Source organism: Hoplias malabaricus, chromosome X2 (genome assembly GCF_029633855.1).
Source record: "Hoplias malabaricus isolate fHopMal1 chromosome X2, fHopMal1.hap1, whole genome shotgun sequence".
NCBI lineage: Eukaryota > Metazoa > Chordata > Actinopteri > Characiformes > Erythrinidae > Hoplias > Hoplias malabaricus.
In genome coordinates, this window is record NC_089819.1 from 1,817,419 (window position 1) to 1,842,949 (window position 25,531).

General features: G+C 41.3%; 1 protein-coding gene across 4 annotated transcripts in view; it reads right to left on the reverse strand.

Annotated features, from left to right (window-relative positions):
- The window catches only part of LOC136676832 (interleukin-1 receptor accessory protein-like 1-B), a 479,565-nt gene that overhangs the window by 264,500 nt on the left and 189,534 nt on the right, over positions 1-25,531 (reverse strand). For all 4 annotated transcript variants that reach the window (XM_066654081.1, XM_066654079.1, XM_066654080.1 and 1 more), the window contains exon 3: positions 17,783-18,062. In XM_066654081.1, the coding sequence (XP_066510178.1) occupies positions 17,783-18,062 (280 nt within the window). The remainder of the gene's footprint in view (positions 1-17,782; positions 18,063-25,531) is intronic.

Here is a 25,531-nt window from a genome sequence, read left to right on the forward strand (position 1 = left end):
TTTTAAAGGACATTGACGCCTTTTAAGTATTAATAGGAATCAGGCCAATTGACCAGGGGTGTCCCACCTTAAAAGTCAACTGTATTTGTCCATGCATGAGTAGCTGTTTTGAAGCACCTGAGTGCTGGATTCTCCTTCAGTATAGCATGAAATATTGTACCACACGATTGCCATTTTGCTGTGTAATGTCACATTTTCTTTATCTCCATCACCTTGCCTAATACAGTCATATAAATGCTTTTCCTATGCCAACAGCATGGCTATCCATGTCATGTGAGGCTGTCTTGCTCGCCCATTCAACCCATATGCCTCCCCAGCCATAACAAATGTGCCTCACTATACATCATGCATGACCGCACCTCCCGCAGTCCATGCTGTGTGTGTGTGTGTGTGTGTGTGTGTGTGTGTGTGATGTGACAGGTGAGCAGGATCTATTGTGTGCAGAGCCGCCCTGAGCCGAGTGAGGGAGTGCCCATGGTGGAGCGTTTTTTCTGTCACCCGCCTGAGAGATAGCCGTCAGCCTCTGTTGCCAAACATCCAATCCATGCATGCTCCCGCAGGGCTGCAAACACCAACGGGAGCCAGGCAGGGAAAAGTCTGGAATGGAGGAGCACGAAGGGAATCCATAACTATCTAGCACGCACATACACACAGGCAGCAGGAAAGATCCGTCATAGTTCCTCCAACGTGAAGAGCGAGTGTGGGGGTGTTGTGGAAAGGGATGGGGAAAGTGAAGCTGCCCGTCCATTCCTACAGACAGCTCTACTCTCTCTACATAGGTTCCTGGAGAAAATGCCAGTCAACATCTCAGTGGTTTTGGAAGTGTTTAACCATGTTTTAAACTGATTGGCAGATCCCCCACAAGACCACCACACAGCACATATGCTTTGTGTTGTGGATCATTTTCAGTGCTGCATTGACACTGGTGTGGTGATGGGTGTTCAGAGCGTGTGCTCTGCTGGTATGTGTGGACACATATACCTCATTGGTCCACCATGTAGAGAGAGTAGTTCAGTTGCTGCACACTTTGTGTTGATCCTCTTCTAGTCTTTCGTCAGTGGACACAGAACACTACTGGATATTTTTGGCTGGTGGACTATTCTCAGTCCAGCAGTGACACCCAAGGGCTTAAAAACTCCAGCCGCACTGATGTGTCTGATCCCCTCGTACCAGCACGACACACATTAATACACCACCACCACATCAGTGAGAATCACCACCCAAATCATACCTGCTCTGTGGTGGTCTTGTGCAGGTCCTGACCATTAAAGAACACAGTGAGACGGGGCAAATAAGGATGCAGATGTAGATTTTCATTTTAGCCTTACTTTACAGGAAGCACTTTAAATCTGTAACTGCTTCATCCTGATCAGGGTCACTGTGGTGCAAGGCAGGGACACATTCTGGAAGGGACGTCAGTCCAATACAGAACATCACTCACACACAGATGTGGACAATTTCACACAGCCATCCCCAACATGTGTTTGGGATTGGGGAAAGAAACTGGAGCACCTGGAAGAAACCCACATAGATGTCAGGAAAACTGGACACCGAACTCCTCACAGACAGTGACTCGAACCAGGACCTTGAGTCTCAGGAGCTGTGTTTAGATGACCATTAGTTTTTTCTCTTTACGTCCAGAGAATGAGAGGGTTCCCAATCAGTGAACACTTACTCTGCACATACATAGCACAACTCTATGCTCTATGCATTCTGTAATACTTATAGCACAGCAAGCGCACTGTCACTTTAAAACCTGTGTTATTTATTATTACTCAATTTGTATTCATTGTTCTGATGTAACTTTCAGCTAACTGTAATTTCTCTTGCAATATCTACCCCAACGACTGTTTATATTCCAAATTGCTGACTATTCTACTGCCCATGTAAATTTGCATTTGTAAATATATGCCCTGCTGCTTGGGAAGGCTTAAGTTCTACTCATGACAATAAAAACTCTCTTCTCCCTTATGTTATCTTACAACTACATCAAGAAAATCAAAAAGCCCATGACAAGACGCAGCACGTCGTCAGGTGGTTTTGCTATGCTCCGTTACAGCAGATCCACATTTCAGCGCTACACACTTTGTCATTTGCTGCCACAGTAGATTAGTCTGAGATTTAAAGCATGACTAACGTACCGCATGAGTAAAGCTCTTGTCAGGTCAGTGGGAACGGATTCTGCTGTCATCCCGATGACCTATCCCCGAGAACTCTAAGACAAACAATGTTGCCTGTGATTATTTTGCACATTAGCTGACATATGGAATAAAAGGCATGCGCACAGAGCTCTGCAACAAATTCATCAGATTTGAGACAGCCGTCCCGTTCCTGCCAAGAACGTTCCTTTTTTTTACACTTGTGTCATCTCTGAGCTGGCTTCACTCCACCATAAGGAAAAGAGCTGAGCTTTTCGGAGCTCCGAGGCAAAAGCTAAATCTTCATTTCAGGAGTTGTTCAAGGTTCTTAGAGAATATTTCACTGGATGTTCATGGAGGATAAATCTAGGATCACACCATGTTGTCTCATTGAACTGGCTGCTGTAACTTGGGAGGTGGAGAGGAGGCGAGATTGCATTTAGCTCAGAATGGCTTCATTTGTTTCTCGTCCAGGGGAGGTGTCACCACAGAGTCAGCTTCTGTATGTCAGCAGATGTCCGTCACCACGGAAAAAGAGCCTAAATTCACACCGCGCTGTATTCCTCAGAGAGGCGCAGTTGACAGTGTTACTGAAGTGTACATCTATACAGCCACCATACCACAACACATCTCTCGCCTTCGTTCGTCCAAACTCATTCACTGCTCCCTCAATACCCATCTCCACCTCTCTCTCTCTCACACACACACATACGCACGCACACAAACACATACACACGCACACTCTGACAGAAGATTATAAGGCTGATTTCACACACAGTTTGGAGGCACATAAAGCATTTCTGTGTCAGGAGTAAGTGTATCTCCAGGGACCAGATTGGTGGGGTGTGTTTGTAAATACAGTGCTGACCTGTGACACTGACTCCATATATCCCTCAGCACCCCCCTCCCCTTACTGTGTGTATGTGTGTATGTGTGTGTGTGTGTGAGGGAATGTGCTGATGTACTTTTTGTCTTTTGCCTGTTGTTGCTGTGTTATTTCATAGGCAAGAGACTTCTTTACTATTTTAATGGAAGTATTTGACACAATACGTCAAAATTGCTTGGTCTTTATCAATTCTGAGCAAACTATGAATTAAAGCCTGTAATGAATATAGTTTTTATCACCTCACAAAACTCAAAACATCTACATATATCTGTGTCCATGCCATCTATAGCAGTTTAGCTTGTATGTTCATATTGAAAATTACAGTAAATTGTCCAGTGTTAATTCAACACTATTAGTGCTAGCTTAACACTGGGAGTGTTAAATTATTACACTAACAGTGTTGATTTAACACTAATATTGTCGATTTAACACTGGTGAATTTGTGGAAATCTATGTGTACACACTTACTGCATATTTTATTTAAGAAGAAATAAGACTGCAAAAAAAGTTTTTGCCTAGAGAGAGAGGTGTTTTGACGCATTTTTGATTTTGAAAATCACCACATCACGTGATTGGACTAGGTATCATTGTCTGTAAGCGCTTGTAAGCGTCCAGAGCCTACCTGGAATCACTGGGCACAAGGCGGGAACACACCCTGGAGGGGGCGCCAGTCCTTCACAGGGCAACATTCACTCACACACACATTCATACCTACGGACAATTTTGAGTCGCCAATCCACCTAGCAACGTGTGGTTTTTTTGGACTGTGGGAGGAAACCGGAGCACCCGGAAGAAACCCCGTGTCCGCATGGGTTGTGTGGAGAACACACCAACTCCTCACAGACAGTCACCCAGAGCGGGAAACAAACCCAAAACCTCCAGGCTGATGACTAGGTATATATTGAATCTGCACATCAGTCTTAAAAGGTGTCATTCACGATATATTTAACACTTTTTACACAATTCTGAGGATGTTTCCTCACTATTTGCTAGCTCTCCAGTCTGTTTGCATGCTCAAAACTCCTCTAAATCTCAAGTGCCATTAAATGGCTAAAAAACATAGTGTCTTGTTCCATACGCTAGGCTTTCTCTCTCTCTCTTTCTCTGCTTGCTGCACAGTAAAGGCATCTGGAGCTTTTAGACAATGGACAGAACTCTAATCCTGCTCAATTAGTAGGTAATATTGACTTGTTTCTGCTGTTTCAGCTTACTTAAGGTGGAACTGATGCCAAATTTGGGAGCGAGCTACAAGTTACAAATGAGTTTCTGTGGTAATTCTAACAGTGAATACAAATGTACAGACAAGGTAAACTTCAACCACTTCAAACAACAGTCATTTCTCCCTCAAGCATACCATTCCACCTTAAAAAGAAGTGGCGCTTCTGAGTATAAACGAACCAGAAAGAACAGTGTTTCCCCACATTTGTAGATGGTCCCTTTATGGCACAATGACTAAAACCGCTGTATAATTCATGAACAACATGTCAATCTCAACTATGTATGAGTAAAAGAACATAATTAATACTGTACAATACTGAAACTCTCACTGCAGCACTGCAATGGTAGCATGCAAAATGTGGTGTTTTTTTTTTTTTTTTTATCAGGAGCACTAACTATGACTTAGACTGTCATTAGAATATGTGTCAATCTATAGGATCATTGCACAATCATAGAATGAAATTTGACTTCTTCATTTAAATCCATCTGTGGAAGTTAACACACACATGCACTCCAGAGATTGGGGCAGTGAACACACACACAAAGCAGTGGGCAGCCATCCTCGCCGCCTGGGAAGCGTTTTGAGGGTTATGGGCCTTGCTCAAGGACACTTCAGCTATGCAGGTTCCCACCTGTACTGGGGATTGAACCAGCAACCTTACCGTACAAAGCCTGGTCCGCTAACCATTAGGCCACAGCTGCCCCCATGGTCGGGAAATTTTAGCTGACAATTAATTTTCATATATACTGTATAACGGCAATTAACAATTAACAATCAGCTAACTGACATTTAGGAACCACTGGTCTTCGTGTGGAGCCCAGAATGGATCTGTAGTAGCACATGATGAGCAGTTCACAGGTGACACACATTTACAAACACTGTGTTTCAGCCATGTTTTAAGAAAATGTATTCTATGAGAGGATAAATAAGAGACAGATTTGATGGTTACCACAACATCAGAAAACCAAATATTGTCCATCTGACAAAGGACTATCTTATTTGCAGAATAATTAAAAAGAAAAAGCAAAAAAAAAAAAAAAATCTCTCAGTCTGTTTATTTATCTTAGTTGCTTTGATAAAAATGCACTTAATCCACATTCTGTTTGCTGGATTTGAAATAGAATCATTGTGGAAAATAATCATAGTTCCAAAGCAATTTTAATCCATGCAAATAATAGCTTTTTTTTAATTTGCAGATAGACATAACTACAGTGTTAACAAACTGTCTGCAGTGAATGAATAAACAATAACAGAGGGAAGAAAGAGCGACACCTAACGCTTTATTGTGGTCATGATTAGGATGCTAGAATCTAGAAGCATCCTAACACAAAACACCCTTGCAGTGGTGTGGAAATATTCTGATTAATGACACAGTGTGTAATTCACTGAATTTCAGCTGAAATCAGTCTAATGTCAAAATACAGAACTATATTTTAGTATCAATAAAATATATATTAAGCAATGTTCAAAATGTTTGCCTTTATGCCTTTCGAACATCAACTCAAGCTTTGAAAAAACCCTGCAGACTTTTAGATCCACTCTTTTTAGCTGCAGTGTACTAAAGAGAGTCTTAAACGGTTAAATTCAGATATCCAGGGCTTCTTACCTCCTAAAACTTAGGACCCTATCCTGTAAGCTTGCAGGGTGGGACTTTGTAGCTGCAGGAGAGTGACAGTGGGGTACTTGGAGATAGAGTCTGGGACTAATTGCATATTCATATATCTACACACACTAAATGAAGGCAAATGTTTAGCGTTACATCTAAGCAACTTTTAAAGCCCCCCTCCAGTCATCAATTAAAACTCTAAAAACTCTCTTTTCAAAGTGACATATTTTGAAGTTATTTCCCAAATCCCCTAATGTCTATAAAGTGGTTTAAATGTAAATCTACACCTTTGCCTGCGACACACTCATTATATATGTGCATTCTAATGCAAGATTCCCTATAGGCCATTTATAGTTAAGAGCAGAGGTCATTAAGTTTTTCTTTGGATTGTTTTACAAACAGGATTTTTTTTTCCTTTCCAGTTTTGTTTAGAAATTTTAATTTATTTATAGATTTGTTTATATGGCTGTGATAGTGGTTAAATTAATTACTAGCCAACTACAAAACTCTTTCAAATTCACATACAAGAGAGTCAAAAAGTTGTGTCCCAATTGCACAATTAATACTAATTCTAACTAGTGTTTGAGTATGCAGTGTGTAGTATAATCATAAGTGTCAAAGTTGAGTGTACTAAAAACTCCACAATGCACACTTAGAACTACTGTCCCACAATCTAATCAAAAATGGAAAGGGAGGGGCTTCTCACATCAGGAAAATTTGGGCACTACCCCTTACATAGTGCATTGCAAACAGACATTGCACTAAATGTTAGAGAGATGTGAAGCTTGAAAGAAATATAAATGGTTTTATTATCTGACAAACAGTGCAGAAACTGTTATTTTATGACATACACTGTGCACTACGTAGTGTGAAGGGAGATATTTGAGTTTCCGCCATTAAAACTAAAACGGCAGACAGAGTTGCAGCTGCAGCTTGGTATGACATGTGTTGTCATAGCAACAGTTCATCACACCCTGTTAGTAAGAAAGAGTGTAGTATGTTAATATTTTGTGTAGTAGCCTGATGCACTGATACATTGAGTACATTAATCTTAAATCTACACACAAAAATTGGAAATACCCTTTTACTGAGTATCAAGCAAGGGAAAAATTCAGGATATGGGCCCTTTAAAGCAGAGTGTGAGGGTTGGGTGGTTAATAGGGGGGCTGGGAGGGTACTGGAACCTCCTCAGCACAATTGCACTGTCTAAATGATTTATTCTTCCTATGCAAAACTGCATACTTTACATAGAAGTGCAAGAAAAAAAAACCCAAAACACTATACATACTCCCACACAGAGAATGATCCACCTGTATCCACACACACACACACACACACAAAATAACATACTTACCCATATCTTCAAGGTAAACAAAAATTTCAGGTGCTGTCCTTTACAGCCACATTCAAGGACAGTGAAAAGAAGAGTTTCTTCCTCCAGCTTTTATATTTTCACTATTCATATGCATAAGTGGCAACAAAATGCAACTGTAAGTCACCTACAGCAGTGTATATGCGCTCCTAACAGCAGCAGGACAAGATTGAGGTTATTGTTGCTGGGACCTCTTCTTCTGCAGATGCAAAACCATGGTGAATTCCTCTATATAAAGCTGTAGGTTCTAATCCCCCTGCTTCCTAAATGAGAATTTCCCCCCTCTTTTGTCTTGGCCCCTTTGTGCCTGGAGCCTAATCCAAATTCGATATGTTAACATCCCTGTCAGCGTCTTGCAGAGAAAGAGAGGTTTTCCAATCAGTACTGCTGATGGCGGTCAGCCGCATTTTATCAGCCATATTCAGATAACAACTTATAGCTCCTATTACTGTCTAGCGTATTTCCATATGCTTTTGCTTTGGTGGCTGATGTGCCAGTGGATTTCACTGGAAGCGAGGCGATTAATGAGGCATACTTTTTTTAAGATGGCATTAATGTGGTTTGGGAGCTGGACTGAAAAAAATATATATTTTCAAAGTCTCCATATATGTCTTAGTAAACAGTAAGCTTTGGAATTATGATTGATAAATATTCAATATATTCCTCCATTTTGCATGGCTGTTTGTGTGTTTTTTTTTAAAGAATGCTAAAAATAAGCTTCATTGTTGCAGCTTCCTTTAATCAAAGCTAATCTGAATGGCATTTACATTAGAAAACTACAGCCTCAGATGTGACAATGTCAGCAAGAAGCAATAAAAATTTCTCCGCTTTGTGATTTTCATAATCTTTTTTTTTTTCTTGGGTTAGGATCAAAGCACATTTTTAGCTCTAACTGAAGGTTAACTTAGCAAGTGGACGAAGCGTAGAATATTAAATTTCGTTCCCCCCTCTGTGAGAAAAAGAAAGAGAGAGAGTGGGGGAGAGAGAGACAGCGAGAGAGAGAGGAGAGAGGCGAGAAAGAGACTCCTCTACTCCTCTAAAATCAGCCTTCCCTTTAATGAAGAGGCCTAATGAGCCTTTCAGAAGAAGACACCCTTTACCTCAGAGGTTAATAAGTTATTACCATATAATTATGCATACATATAATGTATGATTTCCTCCTTTTTACCGCCACTGACGGGACTCCACAGCCGAGCGTCAGAAATTTAGCGTGGCGGGCCAGTGAAAAAGTTTAGTTGAGTTGAAAGAGCTTGCGTCTCCCGTGGAGAAACTCCAGTGATCCCTCTATCTCCTCAAATCAGCCTACAGCTTAGCGCAGTGAGTGTGCCAGCCTTCAGTGCTGACTAACTCCAGGCTATTTTTATTTGTGTTATTTCCATCCAAGGATTCAGACTAAATTGTCAAAGGGCTGTGATAAATAACTGATTCTTTGGAGAGCGTCTTTTAAAATAAAGGATTAGAGTGTTTCCGCTTCTTCAGATGATTGCTCAATCCTAAACGGCAGCCTACGGTGGAAAGTTCAACCTTGACTCTGTCGTAGAGTGCAGATGAAATTGCAAGTCCAGGAAGCGTGCAGTGAAATCTACAATAGCGGCTTAGGATTTGAGCTTATCCATCCATTACTGAGTTCTACTGACCTATAGGCACCTTACCTTTCATTGGTCTATTCCGTAAGCTGATGAGAGATCTCTTTCTCTTTCTCTGCTTCTCTGTATTTTGCTCTTTCTCTTTTTTTTTTTCCCAAGAATAAATTTTGAAAATGTCCTCATACAGGCAGTGTTGCATCAATAAAAAAGCAAGTCTGTATGTGCTCTGTATGTCCTCTTTTCCGTGGAAGGGCCGAAGCACTCTAAAAGGGGTTTTGAGCACTGAAGGTAACCGTTCCATTAGCTAAGGTTTGTGGATTTAAGCCTGATTTTCTCAGCACAGTTACCTAACTCTACTCAGGGCAACAGAACCATTCTGCAGGAGGTAGGGATCCACTGATTGGCTCTTTAAATATTTTGCTGCAAAATTTGTGTTGAGTAAAAAAGCACAATCTCACCCTATATTTTTAAAAATGTGTATTATATGATGCCTTGACCACACAAGTCTTACTGTTGGCTACACATCCTGCATGTGTCTGCAGTTAAGCACCTTTATTTGCCACCTTCGTTCGCGGTATTCATGCAGTGGAACATTAGTCCACTTATTTAGCATGCTATATTATTAGCATCTCACTATTATTATGAGACGCCATGCAGTTCTTGCTCCTGATTTAGCAACCATTAAAAAAAAAAAAAAAAAACGTAACCGGGCCAATGGGTCCGCTACGGCACAGAACGGTACAGCGTGGCCCTGCAGTGGAAAAGAGGCCTATGCGACTAGTCAGTGCAGAAAAAAAAGCCCTTTTCTCTTTCTTCCCTCTGTCACTGCCCATTGTTCCCTCAGCCCTCAGAGTGGTGCCAAAGCTTTCCTCGAGCTGGAGAGAGACAGAGGGAACGGAGGCACAAATACAGAATGGGATTATTCCTTGCAATTCTGCTTAAGTAAGTGTTGGCCCTAATTAGCCTAAGCATTTGTGACTAGCTAAAAAGCAACACACTCATCCAAATCAAATTCCTTCGCCCCACTTTGAATGCGATTGCACAATAACTAGAACCAGAATGATTACACTAGGCCCATGGCTGCTGATTCAGGGAGGGACAGAGACAGACAGAGAAGGAGATCAAGGTGTGGGTTTGCTTCTGACCCGAGTAGATGAGGAATGCGGGCATTTAAGTCATAAATGGGCAGACAGATATACACATAAGGATATACAACACAAACACACACACAAAATTGTAGGGACATTACGTTGGATTCTATTCATTATGTAGAGCCCTACCATTGGCTTTTCTGTAAATGCTACTAGATTAACACAAAGCCCTTACCCTAATCCTATCCCTACTCCATCCTTAAAACATGTCTTCAGTGTAAAATGTAATGTTTTACATAGTGGGGACCAGCTAGTGGCCCCTACAAGAAAAACAATTCCCCTCAACGTGAGTGTGTTAACAAGTTGTAAACATGTTTTACACCCCACAGTGTTGGGCTCTGCAATACTTGTGAGGACCTTTGTTGAAATGACGACTATTGTACTTAATTAATGCTACACCTACACCTAACCCTAACCTTAACTTAAGTAACCGAAAGTAAATTGTTTCACTCTTTATTTTTTTCACACTGAAGTACCAATTACAAAAAACAAAACAAAATAATAATAATAATAATAATAATAATAATAATAATAATAATAATAAATAGAATTAGCATTGGCATATTCCTATCCTTGCAAGGTCCTCACAAATATATAAAAACATTCATGCTGTTTCCACCCACCCCCTCCTCACACGCATGCATGGGCACACTCTAATCCACCCAAGTACAAACAGGTGCAATGGCCGACAGATATTTAATAATTTCTGTCACTGTAACCTGTTTCTTGACAATCTAGGTCACCATGACTGTACTTTGTGTTCCCAAAAGCAAACATGCAAACCAAGACAGGTAGGAAGCCCTACTATGCAGCATTTCTTCCATTCCTTTCTGTAATTACACACTGGACATTTCCGTCTGTTGCACAAAATGACCACATCATTTTCTCCAATGATTGCTTGCTGGAGGGCATACTGGTAGGCAGGGCGAGGAACTATCAGGCCACTGCTGGGCTTGGGCTTGAAGGATAAAAGCTGAGCGATCATATCATGCTGATTTCTCTTAAAGATCTACACAACCGATGTTTAATGCTCCCTGTGAGCAGCAGGTCTAAAAGAGGCCTCTCTCACTTACAGAGGGGAATAGTGAAGATCCTCTATGAAAGTTTTTATGACAATCTCAACAAGCAGTAATCTTTAGTAACAGATTTCATATGCAATACACTACAATTTTTTACAGTTAGTATCTAAGTATCAAAAAATCAAATCAACTTCCGTTGTTAAAGACCCCATTAATAAATATCATGATATTAACAGTGTGCTTTTACTTGCTAGAAGCTTCAAACAGGTCGGGTAAGTCCCATCTCTTATTTTTAGCCCTAATAATTGATACTTGCCCCGTGGTACTGTAATGGTTAAAAGTTAAAATCTTCCCCTACGATACGGGACGAGCCTTTTAGAGCCTGATACATCATGAGAACCCAAGAAATGGTGAACAATGCTTCATTAACAGGCTACTAGACTAATGCTCTCTCGGCAGCTCTTCCAGTCTGCAGTGATGTCAGAAAAGAGCTGCTGGACTTTTCATAATTAAAGCATCGTATACTTCCAGAAGCATTCCACAATCATATATTATCACCCACACCTAACTCTTCTGTGATATGAAGCTGAATTTAGCTTGTTTGGCAGTATTTTGTTCAAACCTTCAAGGTCCACCATAAGTTTTGCAGTAGCCTCAGACGCCAGGATGCATTTGCTTCAACATTTAAGGTGGCACTGGATATATACTTGCTATCTACAGAGACATCAGCATACTACAAGAAAGGTTTTTTACTTTTTATAAAGAAATGTGTCATAATCAATCGAAACTACTTTAAAAGAAGACAATACAATATTTATCATAGTTATTTGGTCCCTTGCACCACCATATTGCCAGTGATATGTGTGCTTTTGAAAATATCTCTGTTTCAAGGGGAACGTCAGACTAAAACTTTGCCCTACCCCCTATCCCAGCAAGAATCAAGACACTCTATGCCAAGGTTAAACAGAGGGTTGGGGCTAGGTGAAACAGGATTCAACTGTTGATTCAAACAGCCAAGGATTCATGGATCATAACTCCAGGGAATAAATACCTTAATTGGGGGTTCCAGATATAGGACAATGCCAGAGAGGTGAGGGAAAACAGAGTCTGGGACTAATTAAATAGTCATACCAGATTATAGTGAAGGTATAAAGGTACATCTAAGCCTTTAGTGATTATTTTCTTAGAAATAGCATCTGAGTAAGAAAATAAACTCTGAATGAAGAATTATCCATAAGACCTTGATGAACCGAATATGGCATTCCTACAGAAGTCTCCTCTGAAAGCCTAGCAGACCTTTAGAGGCCAACTGAACTTTTCAGACCTACATGAATATGCATATATTAGTTTTAAAGTGTTTTGTTGTGTAAAATATCATGGTAATTCAAAATTCAAACATTCTCTTTTGCTCTTTTTTCATTTTCTGGCAACTGTTGTCTATCTATCTATTGTTACACTTATATGGCGCCTTTCTAGATACCCACGGACGCTTTACAATCCACACTGCTCAGAACGCTCAATCCACACACTGGCGAGAAGCGGCAGCCAAACGCGCACAGCGTACTCTCGACCAGGAACGACCGTCCACCTGGAGGACTGCATCGGGCACTAGGATTTCACCCAGGACAGAGCGCCAATCCATATCTGGGCTCACACACATTCACTCACACATACACACATTCATTCACATACACACTCATTCACTCACACAGCAGGTCAGTTATTAGACAGAACAGACAGGACTTGAACCCAAGCGCTGGGAGACGAATGTGCTAACCACTAAGCCGCCGTGCCGCCGTGTTGTGTAGTATTTTTATTCAACAACAACAAAAAAAACCTTTTTTTTTATTTAGCACAAATGAAGAATTAATTTGTCACTGTATCCTTTATGAGTAACATCAAGGAATCAGTGCTGCAAAAACAGGTGCATCGATTTGCTCTGTCCTTGGGAATAATGTTGTTGATCTCAAAGTATGTACGAGTTTTGGTTTAGAGCAGTGGTTCTCAAACTGTGGTACGCATACCGCAGGTGGCACATGAAGCAACAAGTGGTGGTACGCCAGATGACATTGAAAAAAATTACTACGAAATTAAATAATTAATAACAAAAAATCAGAAAATCGAATATGTTCATGTGTAAACTACATAAAGTTGATTTAGCTTTAATAATATACATTTGTGTTTAAAAAATACAAAATGGGCTACGAATAAACAGTAGTTCAGTCTGTAAGGAAAGTGCTGAGCAGCATTCCCCTGCTTCTATTCTTCCAGGGAGGGAATGCAACCTTTGAGTGTTTTGCGAAATCCATATAAATAAAGCCCAGTTTCAGCTTCTTACTGAATTTATACAAAAAACTAGAGACAGACATGAGCAATTTGGACTATTACAAAAAGAGCAAAATGAATGAGAAAACAAACCGAGACCAACCCACCGAAAGGCCAGAAGGACTAAATCCAGAGGCATAAAAATAGAGAGTACACCTAACTAAGTACATCAAAATGGCCAATTTTTGCATCATTAGAGTCCTAAAACACTGTTTAACAGCATTGCACCACATTCTCCTACTAATACAGGTGCTGGGAGCTGCTGGGAGGCTCTATTCTGACAGAATATTCCTGAGACAGACTTATGTTACAAACAGTACAGCGTCTGATGTGACTTTGAGTGAACATGTGACAAGTGAAAATGTCTCCGCTTTATGATTTCTGTAATTTTTTGGCTAGGATTAAAGCACATTTTAGCGTTCTCTATGAACAGCTGTTCTCAGAGAGGCGCTCATCTCATACCCTGCTCTGAGAGAACTGGAAGAGATGAACAGTTAAATTCACACCCTTGGAGTAGTATAACGGAGAGGCTCTTAACTAACTTTGATGCTCTCTCTCTCTCTCTCTCTCTCTCTCTCTCTCTCTCTCTCTCTCTCTCATGCACAAATTCCTTATGTACATTCAAAGAAACACCAGACATGAGTCCTGAGTTATGCATCTGTCAATGGCCCTTAATGCCTTACAGTCCCCGAGAGATGAATGAAGAATTAATTTAGCATGTTAAGTGAGGCAGTGGCTGTGATGGGGCAGAGAACGTCTGTAGCGGCTCCTCTGCCCACGGCTCCTCTGGCTATAGAATGGAAGAACTCATTAGGAATGGGCATGGGAGGACTTTAAAGGACTGTGATTTATGAGGGAGTTCCAGTAACCCTTCCTCCTTAGCACAGAACTCAGAGAGTGAGAGCTACAGAGAGAGAGAGAGAGAGAGAGAGAGAGAGAGAGAGGCCCAGAGATACAACTCCCCACAGCCAATGGATTACATAGTAAATGCACAACAAAACAAGCAGATACAAGAGCACTGCAATCTTTAAAATAAAGCCTTGGCACTTGGCACTTATAAAGCTCCCATTAGCAACTAACTCTCAGTCTGCTGACCTTTCCTCATTCTGGAATGCTCTCAACACCAATTGTCTCCTTACACTCCAACAGGAGAATATCCACCAACCAATCTAACAATAAAACAAGTAAAGCTATGAAATGTAAAGCCATGTAATGCATGACATTTGTACAAACAATTTAAATCTTTTGACCCTTTAAAGTTCAGACAGTAGTTACTCCTGCTTCTTATTCTGCTTTGGTCCCAGCGTAAATTTGGGCTATTAAAAATGAATATAACAAGCCTTAATCTGCACCCAGTATAATGACTTCATTTACATAAAAACATTACAAAACAATTAATTATTAGATTGTTATTCTCACAGGGTAAATGCATCCAAATATACAGCAATCAGCCACATGTGAAGTGAATACAATTTCTAATCTCATTACAGTGGCACCTGTGAAGGGGTGGGATGTATTAAACAGCAAGTGAACAGTCAGATTTTGAAGTTGATGTGTTGGAAGCAAAAAAAAAAAGTCAAGCATAAGTATCTTAACGAATTGGACAAGGCCAATTTCTGACGGTCACAATGCTTTGTAAGAACATGATTAGCCCCTACCAAAGTTGTTCCATAGAAGGACAAGAAGTGTTCCTGGGTACAGAGTCATGTAAAATGTGTCACAACTAAAGCACTGTCCGCATGTATCCAGATAAAATACTTTTGAAAACATAGTATAAGTTTAAAGTGAGTAACAAAATTGTCCTCACTCCGTTTTTTACCCCATCTCGAATAAAGAAATTGTTGCCAGTCCAGGGTGTGTTTTGTTTTTTTCAAAGCGTGAGAGAATCAAAGCTGTTCAATCCCAAATCAGTCCATACTCCCTATGTAGTGCACTTAACAATGCATTATATATATATATATATATATATATATATATATATATATATATATATATATATATATATATCAGAGGCGATTGCTCTAAGACTGCAAGGGAAGCTCAGCTTCCCCTAAAATGTCAAAAAATAAGTGATCAAATATATACTGTTGTGTGTACATGTAATTGAATAAATATACACTACAACGCGCTCAACTATTGTTCAGAATCAGCTTCGTATCACTGGTAAAGATGCGGCTTTCCTCTCAGTCATTCCCGCAGCTTCACAGTGCTTTAAACAGTGAGGACGCTGAGCGTCCACAGAGTTCAGTAGCGAAGCAGCAAAGTGCAGCGAAACGAGACGAGTCATTGGATAAATGCTGGGCTTTGTCCCGCCCATTGGACGCTCAGCGTCTCTGGGGGTCTATGGGGCAGTGGGCTGGCCTCGGCTGGCCCGGATGCTCAGCTTCTGCATGATGATTGGATGATCTGTCTGAGGCTGAATCCCTTTTTGATTGACAGCTAAATGAGCAAATCATCGATCCTTTGGTATAAAGATGGGAGCATTACATTTTCATTCTGTTCTGAGTTGAACCGGAGACGTTCTTAATCCTCTTAGCGGCATTTTCTTTGTTAAAAACGACTAGTGACAAATCGAGCTTCTATTACAGGTGGGTTTTTTTGTAGCTGCTTGTGTTTGGAGACTGACTTCTATCACTCTGACTTCTATCGCAGTTTCTGTCCAGCGGGTGCTGCTGAGCCCCTCCACCGTCACAAAGCACTCACAGGCGGACACACTTCACATGAGCCAAGGCCGTTTAAGCAGCCTAGCTCTGCTGGCCATTGAGAGGACACTAGTCAAGTCCCTGGAAAAGACGCCTTGTTGGTACGACAGGGTCACAGATCATTTTCTTAAAAAGGAACGGAGGGTAGAATTTACGTATAAATAAACTGACACATATAAATCCCCTCCTTGAAAGACCAGCATCCGCCACTGATATATATATATATATATACAGGGGTTGGTCAATGGAACTGAAACACCTGTCATTTTAGTGTGGGAGGTTTCATGGCTAAATTAGAGCAGCCTGGTGGACAATCTTCATTAATTGCACGTTGCACCAGTAAGAGCAGGGTGTGAAGGGTTAATTAGCAGAGGGTAAGAGCAGAGTTTTGCTCAAAATATTGCAATGCACACAACATTATGGGTGACATACCAGAGTTCAAAAGAGGACAAATTGTTGGTGCACGTCTTGCTGGCGCATCTGTGACCAAGACAGCAAGTCTTTGTGATGTATCAAGAGCCACGGTATCCAGGGTAATGTCAGCATACCACCAAGAAGAACCAAACACATCCAACAGGATTCACTGTGGACGCAGGAGGACGCTGTCTGAAAGGGATGTTCGGGTGCTGACCCGGATTGTATCCAAAAAACATAAAACCACGGCTGCCCAAATCACAGCACCTCAACTCTCCTGTTTCCACCAGAACTGTCCGTCGGGAGCTCCACAGGGTCAATACACACGGCTGGGCAGCTGTAGCCAAACCTTTGGTCACTCACGCCGATGCCAAACGTCAGTTTCAATGGTGCAAGGAGCGCAAATCTTGGGCTGTGGGACAATGTGAAACATGTATTGTTCTCTGATGAGTCCACCTTTACTGTTTTCCCCACATCCGGGAGAGTTACGGCATGGAGAAACCCCAAAGAAGCGTACCACCAGACTGCTGCATGCCCAGAGTGAAGCATGGGGATGGACCCGTGATGGTTTGGGCTGCCGTATCATGGCATTCCCTTGGTCCAATACTTGTGCTAGATGGGTGCGTCACTGCCAAGGACTACCGAACAATTCTGGAGGACCATGTGCATCCAATGGTTCAAACACTGTGTCCTGAAGGCGGTGCCGTGTATCAGGACGACAATGCACCAATACACACAGCAAGACTGGTGAAAGATTGGTTTGATGAACATGAAAGTGAAGTTGAACATCTCCCATGGCCTGCACAGTCACCAGATCTAAATATTATTGAGACACTTTGGGGTGTTTTGGAGAAGCGAGTCAGGAAACGTTTTCCTCCACCAGCATCACGTAGAGACCTGGCCACTATCCTGCAAGAAGAATGGCTTCAAATCCCTCTGACCACTGTGCAGGACTTGTGTATGTCATTCACAAGACGAACTGACGATGTATCGGCCGCAAAAGGAGGCCCTACACCACACTAATACATTACTGTGGTCTAAAACCAGGTGTTTCAGTTTCATTGTCCAACCCCTGTAGATATAAATCCTTATGTTTTTTTCCCTTTTTTCCTGCTTCCAACACATTCCAACACACATTCCACTTTAGTCTTTTGCAGCTTCTCCTGAGTGTTCCAAATATTGGACAGGAGGTGTATGTAACAAACAAAATAAATGAATAAATATATACATATATTTTTCAGGATTGTGACAACATAAACAAAACAAAGCAAAAAAATGCTGCCTGAATACAAAACATTAGCACTAAACAACTCTATAGTAGGTTGTGATGTATTCAATAAAGACATATGTTCCTGTATTCTTACCGCAACACACAGGAGTAGTGGCCAACATCCTGTAACTCAGCTGGTCGAAACCAGATGGAGTCCTCCTCCTTGCTCATCCTGATTCCATCGAAGGAGATGGGCTCTTCAAAGTCCCCATGCCCAGCGCTCTTATACCACATGAGGCTGAGGCCTGCACTCTGGGCATGGGTATAGTTGGCACGGATATAACCATAAAACAACGCACACTTAATCCTCACCGGCTCCCCGAGAAGCACTTTGTATTTCAGGTAGTCCACCGACCAGTCCGTGCAGCCATCCACTGTTAACAAAAGAGATGGAAGAGTGTCAGTGATGACAAGTTTTAACACTTAAATAACATTTAATTACATTTCCCGCAATAAATGTTTTGTTTTAAATGATTCGTTAAAACATGCAAAGACCATGAGGGCATTCGCTGTTATAACGAACAAAATAATGGTTTAAATATTTTATTGGGTGAGATCTTACAGAATAAATGCTAAAATATTTCGACCTTACACTCTCAGAAAAAAATGTATGGTAGAGGTACACCATTGGTCACTAAAGTAGAAACAGTGCCTTTTAAAGGTACAACAGTTTTTGGTTTAAAAGTCCAGTTGTGTTCCATAAAGGTACATTACATTCTCTTCTCCAGAAGGAGAGCTGAATATTTGTACTTTATCATTATAGACCTGTGTAAAAATAAAATCCTGGAGTCCTGGAGATAACATGGGGAGTATGAAATCAACGGCAATTTAAAACCTACAGTTAGAGTAAGGTACAATTATGTTCCCTAACTTAAAGTAATGGATATGTACCCTTGACCGTACCACCACAGTGACAGCAAAAGGTACCCCCACAGTGACAATTTTTTTGACAGGGTAGATTTTAATGGAATACAAAAAGCATTGCAAATACTGTCTGGGGCGGATTCACTCATTCAGTGTTAACGTTTGGGTACAACAGCAGATCAGCAAGATAGAAATGCAGGCAGCAGAGACTAACCGGCTCATTATATTGTGTGTGTGTTGGTGCGTGTGTGTGTATGCTGCCTGCAGCTGTGTGTAGATGGATAGCAGTTGACTGAGCATCCAGCAGAGGCTGAGCAACGGTACCAGCTGTGACCCAATACGAGCCAGAGAGAGAGATACTGACAGATACAGAAACAGAAACAGAAAGAGAGTGAGAGAGAAAGAGAGAGAGAGAGAGAGAGAGAGAGAGAGAGAGAGAGAGAGAGAGAGAAGAGAGAGAGAGAGAGAGAGAGAGAGAGAGAGAGAAAGAGAGAGAGAGAGAGAGAGAGAGAGAGAGAGAGAGAGAGAGAGAGAGAGAGAGAGAGAAAAAAGGCTTAACAGAAAGGAAACAGAGAGAGTGAGTGAGAGTCAGGGAGCATGGGAGAATAATAGAAAAAGATAGACATACAGCCCGACAGAGGGAAAGACCCTGGAAGTGACTGAGTGGGAAGGATGTCAAACAGACAGTGAAAGTGGCACAGCAGTAAATGGACAGTGTATAGTCCAGCACCAATCACAGTGGACAGACAATGGGTCACCGGCCATGCCCCTCTTGACTCCAGTGTATGCAGAAGCCCCAGTTCTGCATTAAGACCTTATTGGTATATCATTCTATGGACAGATCAATAATGCATTGCTCTATAATTATATTTCAATATCACTCTACATTTCTTTGTGTAATTTTATGCTCTACCTTATAAGAGCCAAAAAAGGTGCATTGTTCCTTTAAGAGGGCCTTATTAAAAACCTATAAAAAATGTACTTCTGTGGTGTTTGAGAATACTCATTCATTCATTATCTGTAAACCTTATCCAGTTCAGGGTCGCGGTGGGTCCATAGCCTACCTGGAATCATTGGGCGCAAGGTGGGAATACACCCTGGAGGGGGCGCCAGTCCTTCACAGGGCAACACACACACACACAGTCACTCAAACACTCACACCTACAGACACTTTTGAGTCTCCAATCCACCTACCAACGTGTGTTTTTGGACTGTCGGAGGAAACCGGAGCACTCGGAGGAAAGTGTGAGTGTGTGTGTGAGGTGTGAGTGTGTAGGTGTGAGTGAATGTGAGTGAATGTGTGTGTGTTGCCCTGTGAAGGACTGGCGCCCCCTCCAGGGTGTGTTCCCGCCTTGTGCCCAATGATTCCAGGTAGGCTCTGGACCCACCGCGACACTGAACTGGATAAGGGTTACAGACAATGAATGAATGAATGAATGAATAATTTTCCTTTAGTAGTCTTAATGAAATATGTACTCTATTGCATTAGTGCTATATTATAAAACAAATATTATATTATATAACAAGTTAATAATAATAATAATAATAATAATAATAATACTTGGTTAGTGACATACAGCTGTAACTACATGTCAGAATTTAATATAAGATTCTTTAAGTGCAGCGGCAGTGCCCATTTAGTCCAGCCTCATCACCACCCGGGGCTCATTTAAAATAATAACCTTCCACTAGTCACTGCAATGTAAAACTCATCCAACAACAATGCCTAGGAATGTCTTTGGGAAAAGTAAAAAAACAAAAAAACAAAACTAAATTATACACTCACGTGGCTCCTGATCATTGCTGTGTTCTGCTCTCCCTGGTCACTGATTGGCTCATTGCCCATGACTTTTTGGGATTGTGTGTGTGTGTGTGTGTGTGTGTGTTTTAAATGCAAAGTCTCATATAAAGGAGTGGTTCTGCAGGTGGTGACCACAGACCGTTTCTAGCTGATGTTTTAGTCACTTTTGCATTTTGTCAGCACTCTCACCCCTAGAGGTCACATAGGCGGCGTCTACAACCCACAGATGTTGCTCAGGTAGTGCAACTCATCCAGGACGGCACATCAATGCGAGCTGTGGAAAGAAGGTTTGCTGTGTCTGTCAGCACTGTGTCCAGAAAATGGAGGAGATACCAGGAGACAGGCCAGTACACCAGGAGACGTGGAGGGGGCCAGAGGAGGGAAACAACTCAGCAGCAGGACCGTTACCTCCTCCTTTGTGCAAGGAGGAACAGTGCCAGAGCCCTGCAAAATGACTTCCAGCAAGAAACTAATAGCCATGTTTCTGCGCAAACTGCAGAAACAGACTCCATGAGGGTGGTATGAGGGCCCGACGTCCATAATTGGGACTTGTGCTTACAGCCCAACACAGTGCAGGGTGATTGGCATTTGCCAGAGAACAGCAAGATTGGCAGATTCATCATTGGCGCCCTGTGCTCTTCACGGATGAGAGCAGGTTCACACTCAGCACATGTGACAGACGTGACTGTCTGGAGACACCGTGGAGAACGTTCTGCTGCCTGCAACATCCTCCAGCATGACCGGTTTGGCAGTGGGTCAGTAATGGTGTGGGGAGGCACTTCTTTGGAGGGCTGCACAGCCCTCCATGTTCTAGCCAGAGGTACCCTGACTGCTATTAGGTATCGGGATGAGATCCCGTTGTGAGACCATATGCTGGTGCAGTGGGCCCTGGGCCCTGCAAGACAAAGCTAGGCCTCATGTGGCTGAAGTGTGTCAGCAGTTCCTGCATGATGAAGGCACTGATGCTATGGACTGACCTGCCCTTTCCCCAGACCTGAATCCAATCAAGCACATCTGGGACATCGTGTCCTGTTTCATCCCCCAACGCCAGGACATCCCTAAGGATCCCTCAGGAGGACATCCGTCGCCTCATCAGGACATGCCCAGGCTTTGTAGGGAGGTCATATGGCACATGGAGGTCACACACACTACTGAGCCTCATTTTAACTTGTATTAAGGAATTTCCACAGAAGTTGGATGAGCCTGTAATTGATTTTCCACTTTTATTTTGAGTATGATTCCAAATCCAGACCACCATGGGATAATAATTTTAATTTTTATGTCTTTTTTGTTATCAATGCATTCCACTATGTAATGAATAAATATTTTCAGCTGAAATATTTCATTCAGTGAGATCTAGGATGTGTTATTTATATATAATTAATGTAGAATACACCCATCACATATCTGTATAATTTACGTTATATACACTGCTGTAATGGGATCAATCATCACCACACGTGTGGTTTGACATTGGAATTAGAATCACTTGCTTGGCCACTGTGCTTGCACAGAGAGGAATTTGTTCCTCTGCATTTAACCCAATCCGTGCAGTGAAACACACATTTACACACACACACACACACTACTGAACACTAGGGGGCAGTGGGCACACATGTCTGGAGCAGTGGGCAGCCCTAGCCATGGCACCTGGAGAGCAGTTGGGGGTTCTGTGCTTTGCTCAAGGGTACTTCAGTCACGACCTGCCGGCTCTGGGGATCAAACCAGAAAACTTCCGGTTACAAGCCCAGTTCCTTAACCACCAGGCCACGGCTGCCCCCCAGTGGTAGACGAGGGAAGGAAGAAAAGTAACTTCACTGAGAATCGTTCTTCATACAGAGGGATGAACATATGGAGAAATATATGTTACTTTATCTTTTAACATATGACAAAAATGCTCTCTGTCACGTTTTGAGCTCTATGTGAACAGGCTGCCGGTTAATGCCCGGCTTGTTACCTGCAGCCAAATTAGTCAGGTGCTGTGTGCTATAGTACTGTGCCGCTGGGTGTAAGCCAACACTCTCACATGTTGCTCCATATATGCAAAGAAGTAAGCACAACTTGTGAGCAACAACCATTCAAAGCCCATTTGATGTTGGAATGTTAGTGGAAACAAAGCAGAAGCATCTCTTAAGGGTTACCGATGACCTTCTCTGTCAAGCAGGAAAAGATGGAGCAATGTTCTATGAATGTTCCCTATGAATGACGTGGAGGAACCCCCTGTAAATATTCAAAATGCTCAAAAATGTGATGTTAATAAATCATAGATATCCAAACAACCTCTATTCATATCTTAGAAATTGCACAATGGGAACACTCTAATTTTATTTTGTTGGTAGAATAATGTGTCTTAGTACAAGCCTTCCTTATGGATCAGACCCATTTTACTTGCTGAATGTAAATACATTTTCTTTTTAGTAAATTATCAGTTGATATCAGTTGATATATTTGTGTTTGTGGTCCGTTCAAAAAACAAAGATTGGGAGTAAATTTTTTCATTTATTTTTCTTTTCTGTTCATCTTCAAATGTAATAATAAACAGCAACAACAGAACTGTGGTATAATCGCTATAATAAACTCCAGGTTTGTGCTATAGTGTGAGATATTGGCACTGATGTTCTAGTATTTGGCACTTGGCTGCTATGACTGCAGTACACCAGTGCCAATATATCCTGTTACAGCACTCCCTCTCGTGTATTACCGTGTAATTAAGAACAGAAATGAAAAAGTATATAGACTAACAATTCAGGAAAATTTTGACAGTTTAAGTCATATTTAAGATGAACTGAGTGTGATATACTCTTCTACATTGCCAGTGACTTGCTAATAGAGTGTCTGAGACAGAGGCAGGAGTAGTGTAGTGATAACAAGCCTAATTCCATGAGCTGGCAAAAGATAGATCCTAAACTACAAAAATATCTCTGTTCACAGCGATAACCAAAGAAGCTAATGTGAGCAAAACCCTATGGAGAACTACATTTGTGGAGTAGATAACCAGGTCTACTGATGCACTTTAAGTAGCTGTACTTTTAGATCATTACAACATTCAAGGCAGCCTCTTTCCTTAAGCAAAGTGAGCAAACCATTTCCTTTGGCTAATTTTGAAATTTAGATTGTTGTAAATTGGATAAAAGCGTCTGCCAAATGCATAAATGTAAATGTAAATTGTAAAATTGCCTTTCGTACTACTTCTAGCAACAGTGAAATGCGTGTATCTCAGATATAACTTCCTTGCACTTTACCAAATATCATAAACATTGGTACTAGTACTGGTGTGTATTTGCTTCACATCTGCATAGGATTGAGAATTAACCAGTATCCACTGAGGTATTTATTAGCTGCTGGAGAACGTGAATGTTAGGCTGCTGAAGTTATTATTATTATTATTATTATTATTAAACAATAATAATAATAATAACAATAATAATAACAACAACAACAACAATAATAATTATTATTATTATTGTTATTATTATTATTATTGGCAGCACGGTGGCGCAGCAGGTAGTGTCGCAGTCACACAGCTCCAGGGACCTGGAAGCTCGATTCCCGCTCCGGGTGACTGTCTGTGAGGAGTGTGGTGTGTTCTCCCTGTGTCTGTGTGCTCTGGTTTCCTCCCACAGTCCAAAAACACACGTTGGTAGGTGGATTGAAGACTCAAAAGTGTCCGTAGGTGTGAGTGAATGTGTGTGTCTGTGTTGCCCTGTGAAGGACTGGCGCCATCCAGGGTGTATTCCCGGGTAGGCTCTGGACCCACCACGACCCTGAATTGGATAAGCGGTTACAGATAATGAATGAATGAATTAATTAATTAATTATTATTATTATTATTATTATTATTATTATTATTATTATTATATATTGTCATTTTTAAAATAAAATTCAGAATATGTTTCTTTGTCACTTGCTAGCTCTATGGTCTATAAGTATGTTGGAAAAAGCTCCAGTGTTTGTAAATGGTAAACAATCTAAATGGCTCGCTCCAAACTGGCTCAGGCATCAGGGTGCGCTTGGACTGTGGAGAAACCAAACGTTAAAAAAAGCATGAAATGTGTTGAGGATGTTGCTCTATTTCTGCTTCAGACATATTTTTTAACTTAAAGTGGAAAGTGCTAAAATCTAAACAGCTGGAGTTACGAATGAGTTTCCCTGATAATTCAAACCGTGAATAAATTCTTAGAGAAGTTAATCTTGCACAAGGTAGAGTCGACTTCTTACTCAAACATACCATTCCACCTTAAAAGCTGCTCAGCTTCTTAATGAATGCAAACCACAGTGGGAGTTTGTTTGGCAGTTCTCCAGAACCATATGTTTTCTATAATATCAGTACAGTTATTATCTGTCAATTCATGTATATTTTTTTATATCTTTGGATATCAGACTTAGAAAGAACCATCATGTTCTTGCCTCAGTATTTCACTAACAACCACGAGCTCTAAAGATGGAAAAGACCAAAGGTCCCCAGTTCCTGGGCAAGTATGCTCATTGTCCATTACCACATTAAATGCCTAATCAGACATCATCCTAGACCTGTGGTACAAATGTCAACTAGCAATGGCATTACCAGGCAATTGTGTATTTCACACATTTCTACTAGTCTGCTACATACAGGCCACAGCACACAGGAAATGAGAGAGTAGCCTCAGAAGTAGATATCGTGCAGACCATTGCAGTGAGCTAACTACCAGCAGTAGCCCCTAAGAACCCAGTGTGACGTGTGTCACAAACACTTATAAGGTCTGGAAGGTTCCCTACACAGCTCTGCCCTTCCCTTTAAATGATGGTGTCTCTAAATGACATTTACTGAACATCCTGGAAGCAGTCAGATGACAGTTTGTGAATGTGACTATGTATGTGTGACCTCATTTACAGAATGACGGTGTGCTTGATGAGTACACAGAGACCACAGAAATGATTGTTCTAAAAGCACACACAGATGTGTTCCAAGTTTTCTATGAATTCAAATGTTTAAGTAATCTCTCCTGTGTTACACAGTTACATTTCGTTGCCATTTCAAGAACTGCGAGTCTATCCAAAAACCTAGAGAGTTCTCTACATAGAGAGTGTTTTACAATAAAGTGTGCAGGCTCCCAACATGTAGGCTGTCCCAAATTTTCGAAACCTTAAATATGTTGCCTGCAGAGATAATTTAATCTGGCCGAATTTTAAGGCAGCATC